Source organism: Bubalus bubalis, chromosome 16 (assembly GCF_019923935.1).
Source record: "Bubalus bubalis isolate 160015118507 breed Murrah chromosome 16, NDDB_SH_1, whole genome shotgun sequence".
NCBI classification, from domain to species: Eukaryota; Metazoa; Chordata; class Mammalia; order Artiodactyla; family Bovidae; genus Bubalus; species Bubalus bubalis.
The window spans coordinates 5395394-5402322 of NC_059172.1; the positions used below are offsets into that span (position 1 = coordinate 5395394).

Genomic DNA, 6929 nt, shown 5'->3' on the forward strand with positions numbered 1-6929 from the left:
TATGCATTGACTGATACCCCTTGACCAACTTTCCTCCAGAGTTCAGTTCAGTCACTGAGTTGTATAGATTCTTTGTGACCCCAAGGGCTGTAACATGCCAGGCTTCCCTGTCCCTCACCATCATCTGATATCCACTGAGTCGATGATGCCATCCAACCATCTTATCCTCTGTCATCCCCTTCTCCTGCCTTCAATTTTTCCCAGCATCAGGGTCTTTTCTAATGAGTAGGCTCTTCACATTAGGTGGCCAAATTATTGGTGCTTCAGCTTCAGCATCAGTCCTTCCAAGAATATTTAGGAATTATTTCCTTTAGGATGGACTGGTTTGATCTCCTTACAGTCCAAGGGACTCTTAAGAGTCTTCTTCAACACCAAGTTCAAAAGCATCGATTATTTGGTTTTCAGCCTTCTCTATGGTCCAACTCTCACATTCATACATGACTACTGGAAAAACCATAGCTTTGCCTATATGATCCTTTGTCAACAAAGTAATTTCTGTCCCTCCAGAAAAGTTCATCAAGTATTAAATATTTCATTGAGAACTATTTGCCCAAGAAGAAGAAGACTCTAAAAGGGGGTAGACTAAATATCAGATTACAATATTATTATAAATTTTCTGCTGATTCATGATAATGAAATCAATGTTTATGTAGATTTAAAAGTGAATCTTACAAGAAAGTTTTCCTATACATCCAGAATTTCAGGTAATAATTTATTGGTGTTGATAAAGAAGCTACATTTTTATGTGTTATACATTTAATGCAGAACAATTATATTCATCAAAAGATAGTGCTGCTAAAACAGGAATTTTAATTTAATTATAAATTAAAATGCCAGTGTAAACTTATTTGACAACAGACAACTTTGGGAGTTAAACCAACTGAGAAACTCTCAATTATTTTCAGTCTAAAGTCAGCTCAATAACCATAGTGATTGCAAAATTATCAGAAGCAAGTTCTTGCTCAGTAATATCCCAATGTTGAAACTCATTCTGTTAAAGTTTAGGATTCTGCTTTCAGAATATTTATTTATTTGACCATGACCATTTATTTTGTCATGTTGTTACGAAGTCCTCATAAAACCGAGCTCCTCTGCTGAGTTTATCATTAACATCTTTATCCAAAATGTTATTCCCTTCCTTGTCCAACACCTGTTCCCCACAAAGTTGAGGATTATCAAAGAAAAGAGGGATTAAAACCCAGCAGGACCTTTTGGGGCCCTCCCAGGTACAAATGCCATTTCTAGTCCCCAGTTTCCTATTTGTAGAAAGAAGGTTTTCATCCTCCTTGACCTTTCTTGAGTTCCAAAGGACATATTCAAACAATAACTATTTAGGTCAGTTAGCACACGTGGAAATCAACAATAGTGTAGTAATGGGCCAGTGTCCTGCTTCCTCCACAAGGGAGGCACATAACAGTGCATGTCATGGAGAGCTTCTATAGGAACTAAGGCCCCACCCAGGTGGAGCATGGTAACTTCAGGCTGAGCACAAGAATGAAGACCCCATAGTGGTTGGTACCAGAAGGTAGATCCCTGGAACACCACCCTGTGACCTCACCACCAACCAATCAGAAGAAGGTCACATATCCTGTAGAACTCCCTGCAAATTTTGCCTATAAAACTTTTCCTTGAAAATCATCTGGGAGTTTGGGTCTTTTGAACATGTGTGCATGTGTGCTAACTCACTTCAGTCGTGTCCGACTCTGTGATGCAATGAAATGTAGTCTGCCGGCTCCTCTGCCCATAGGATTCTCCAGACAAGAATGCTGCAGTGGGTTGCCATGCCCTTCTTTAGGGGAGCTTCCCCACCTAGAGATCGAATTCTCATCTCTTATGTTTCCTGCATTGGCAGGTGAGTCTTTTACCACTAGCCACCTGGGAAGCCCTTTGAAAATGAACATCACATCCTCCTTGCTTAACTTTGGAATAAAGCTTTCTTTGCTCCAAATAGCAACATTTCTCAACAATACCTAACCAGTTGAATTCAATTACTTATAATCACCTATGCAATGTATAATTCTGTATACATTCATTTCAATGTCCTAACCACTAAGGAAAACGTGATTTGAAAAGATATTTATAAATAAAAGATGTTGTGGTGAACCAAGGACGAAAGAGCAGATAGAACCAAGAAGGGTCCTGGAATGCAGGAACAGAAACACCAGACCCTTATGTCCTTCCCTCCCCCGTGTTGTAACTATTAATGGATTTCAGGTCCTCCTGAACAGTATAACCTGTCTCCCCTCCTACTCCATAGGGAGAAGGCATTTGCCTTACTCTGCCCTCCGCTCAGTATACCTACCTCATCCAATCAGCAAATGACCCACAAGTCCCATATCCCACTCCTTGTACCCTGGGAATAAAAGTGGACTAAGGATCCCTGTTCAACATCAGTTCTCCCTTGAGCTGGTCTGCTGTTCAAAAAGCATCTCCCACTCTAATACACTTTATTTCCCTCTCCTTCTGTCTCATGTCTAGAAATTTGTTTCCAACCCATGCCCAGACCCTGAAAGATGTCTTTGAAATGATTTCTTAAATAGAATTTTCAACAAAACTAATAGTTTTTGAGTGCCAATGTACATCTATACTACTCAGTTGCTAAGTCATGTCCAATTCTCTGGGATACCATGGACTGTAGCCTGCCAGGCCCCTCTGTCCATGGAATTCTCCAGCAAGAATACTGGAGTGGGTGGCCATTCCATTTTCCAGGGGATCTTCCCGACCTAGGGATCAAACTCCGGTCCCCTGCATTGCAGGCAGACTCTTTAGCGTCTGAGCCACCATCTCCATAGATATCTCCAAAATGCCTCAGGAATTGTTCTATAGCCACTGCTTTATTAATCTACATACACACACACAGTTTATTCAGTCTTTGAACTTAGAGAGGCACATTGTATTTGTTAAGAAATGGAAATCTGTGGTTTTTGAAATATTCTCTACTTCATAAGATGAGGTTTCATAGATAAATGGTAAGAATTTTAACTCTCACGGCAAAATGAATGCACGTTACCAAGAGATCTCTCTGTTTCACCCAATGTCCTCTTACCACTTGTGTTTACACCTCATGAAAATTAATAACTCTAACCCTCACCACTCCCTTCCGGCCACAGATTTATAATCACTTTTATTATTTCTCTATGACTGAAGCGACTTAGCAGCAGCATGCTTTCACTTCCTCTCGGCTAATCAGCAATCATTTCTTGTTAATAGTATTTGAGTCATCATTTTTAATCTACCAATTTTCTACTCTCAATTTGTTAATAGTGGAGAAAACAGCATGTCAAAACTTATGAAAAATCAATTTAATAGTAGTTCAACATTTTGCAGTGTGATGGCATAATCATAGGTGGGGTTTAGCCACCATTCAGATGCTTTACATATCTGTGCACGTCTACGTCTGAATAATTTTAGTACTGAAATGAACACCTTCCATGGTGATCCAGTATCCATATCAACAAATAAAATGATAATTCATCCCCTGCATTTCATGACTCTGTTATTTATTTTGTCTTATTCTTTTGGGGGTTACTCTACTAGCTCCCAAACTTTTGAGCCATTGAATGCCTGAAGCACTCCAGGTTTGCTTTAGTTGCAACATGCACAGATTTGTCATGGAAACAGTTTTTGAAATGCTTTCAGGAGAGCATTTTTTACATCATTGTTCCTCAAACTATAGATAAGTGGATTCAGCATGGGAATGACAATGGTATAGAATACAGACGCCACCTGTGCCTGGGTCAAGGAGGATGTGTTATCAGGCTGCAAATACATGAAAATCAGGGACCCATAGAAGACAGTCACCCCCATGATGTGGGACACACAGGTGGAAAAAGCTTTCTGTCTGCTGGCCGCAGACCGGATCTGCAGGATGGCTGAGATGATGGCAATGTAGGTGACTGTGATGATGAAGAGAGAGCTAAGCAGGGTGAAGCCAGCTAAAACAAAGATCACCATTTCTGTGCTGAATGCATCCACGCAGGACAGAGCCAGAAGAGCTGTGGTGTCGCAGAAAAAGTGATTGATGCTGACCTCACAGAATGCCAACCTGCTGATCATATAGATGGAGACCAGAGAATTGGTGAAGCCGATCATATAAGGGATGACTCCCAACCACATGCACATCTTCTGGGACATGATCACAGGATACAGTAAGGGATTGCAGATAGATACATAGTGGTCATAGGCCATGGACCCAAGAAGGAAACACTCACTACACACCAAACCCACAAAAAAGTACATTTGAACAAAACAGCCAATGAAGGAGATGGTTTTCTGAATTGACTGGAGATTTACCAGTGCCTTGGGTGTTACAGTAGAAGAATAAAATTTATCAATGAGTGCTAAATTGCTAAGGAAAAAGTACATAGGTATGTGGAGCTGAGAGTCGATTCTGATTATCAGAATTAGCCCAACGTTCCCCAAAACAGTGATGAGATAAATAAAGAGGAACATTATGAAGAGGCTGACTTGTAGTTCAGGGTGATTTGAAAATCCAGAGAGGATGAAGAACGTCACCTCCATGAAATTGTTCCCAGCTATTTCTGTCAACTCAGACCCTTGACTTCTCTGCTGAAAAATGATAAGAAAAGTTAGAAGAAATTCAAGTCCAAAGGCATGATAACCAGCACTAACCTAGACTCCCATAATGAGAGTAACAGATGGGAAGCAAATATTAAATGACTTCAAGTTAATTGAGAATTTATACATGATTTTAATTTATTTTTTTTAATTTTATTTTTTAACTTTACAATATTGTATTGTTTTGCCATATATCAACATGAATCCGCCACAGGTATACACATGTTTCCCATCCTGAACCCTTCTCCCTCCTCCCTCCCCGTACCATCCCTCTGGGTTATCCCAGTGCACCAGCCGCAAGCATACAGTATTGTGCATTGAACCTGGACTGGTGACTCGTTTCACATATGATATTATACACGTTTCAATGCCATTCTCCCAAATCATCCCACCCTCTCCCTCTCCCACAGAGTCCATGATTTTAATAAAAAAAAAAAAATAGAACGAACAAACACTAATCAAAAATTCCAAGTGCACATTCACCGGAATTGGTTGCACTCTAAAAAACCAAATCCATCTGGATTGCTTTTTAAAGAAATTTCTCTACAGATAAACCGTCCTCTTCTCTTATCTATCACTGGGACACAATTCATATACTTAGAAACTTACATACTGTGATTGATTATGTATTATTCTTAGAAAACATGGAGCTCAACTGGAAATTTAAATTTTGGTATGTAATGATACCTTGTGTGGCAGTCATAAAATTTCAGCAGTCAATAACTACTTTACAGGGTTGTTTTAGGTGCTTAATGAGATCTTCAGTGGGCATATCTAATAGTTCCTTGGACTCAGTAAAGCTTGCTACATTTTGCAAATATATATATGCATTTAAATATATAAAATGTATATTTTACAAAATGTTATATATAAACATATGCATATATTTACATAGAGTGAGTGAGATATTATATACATAAAATGAAGGGGATGGCAACCTACTCTAGCATTCTTGCCTGGAGAAAGGACCCTGGTGAGCTAGAGTCCATGGGGTCACAAAGATTTGGACATGACTGAGTGACTAACACACACACACACACACACATATATATATATATATATATATATATATATATATATGTAAGTCCCCTAATATGAACCCCCAAGTTGTTAACTTTCAAAGATGCAAATGTGAGTTCACATGTTCAATCGCATGCCAGTTTACATGTCTGGCGTGTGTTGTCCGTCCTCTACAATTGGTTGTGCTTCTGTGTATTTTACTGTACGTTGCTATGTGGAGTGCGGTAGTGCAGGATCTTTATTTCAAGTGCAGGTTGGGGGGAAGCAAGCATAAAAGCAGCAGTGATGTAGCTGGTACTGCTCAGAAGAGATTCAGAAAATGGTAAGGGGATTTTATTTAGTTGAGGAGACACTGATAGTTTTTTGAGGCACAGGACCCGTAAGTAGAATGGTGCATGAAAGCTGCAGCAGCCGTTCAGAATGCAACCCATTGCTAGCCTGTCATCTATGACAAGAATAAAAGAGCTACTACTCAGACATCTCTGCATCGAATTTTCAAGAGGGTATTCATCGATAGAACTGAATCCGGCAAGGAGCAAGAACCTGTGCATCAGCGTCAGGCCTGAGTGACGCCGCAGCTTTCCCTGTTACTATCGCTGACGATCTTCAGCTCTGCCATCTCCCAGCTCCTCTCTTCCCTTCAGTCGGTAACTCTTCTTGCCTGCTCACTCAGTGCCAGCCCCTGTATGCCAGCTGTTGTTCTGTAGTACTGCGCTTTTCAAGGTACTGTTCTGTAAGATTAAAAATGTTTTCTTTCTCTTTTGTGTTTGTTTTTTATGCATTATTTGTGCAAAAATTATTATAAACCTACTACAGGACAAAACTATATAGCTGATTGTGTTAGCTAGGTACCTAACTTAACTTGGTTGGACTTAATGAACAAACTGGACTTCCCAAAGTGCTCTAGGAACAGAACTCATTCATATGTAGGGGACTTATATGTTAATATAAAAGGAAAGAAACATCTTGTTTATTTTATATGTTAATGCTAAAATCCTCTCTACTATTTTTTTTCTATCACAAACCCTTTGTTTCTATTAGTGAACATTTCTAAATGGGAAGCATAGTCTATGAGGCGGCCAAATTGTTTTGCCTCTGTGGTTAGAATCAGGTTTATTGCCAGAATGAAACACTTGGTTATCTACAACATCAGGCAATAATTAATTCATTGCCAATAGCTGGATTCAACTCAATAATATGATGTGAAGAAGCCTACAAATGGTAAAATGAATATGATTTGTTATATTTAAAACAGAAAATTAAAATATAAAGTGATTTCACTAAAAATTAAAGAACTTATTTTCCTAGTTACATTGACATAAACATGTGAT

At 39.1% G+C, this 6929-nt stretch overlaps 1 protein-coding gene across 1 annotated transcript; it reads right to left on the reverse strand.

Annotated features, from left to right (window-relative positions):
* Window positions 1-3609: 3609 nt before the first annotated feature.
* On the reverse strand, window positions 3610-6217 carry LOC102415687 (olfactory receptor 8I2-like). The gene is made up of 2 exons (XM_045163043.1): window positions 6161-6217; window positions 3610-4569 (listed from the first exon to the last, which is right to left on the reverse strand). Exons 1-2 carry the CDS (start codon window positions 6215-6217, stop codon window positions 3610-3612), a joined length of 1017 nt encoding a protein of 338 aa, XP_045018978.1.
* Window positions 6218-6929: the final 712 nt, after the last annotated feature.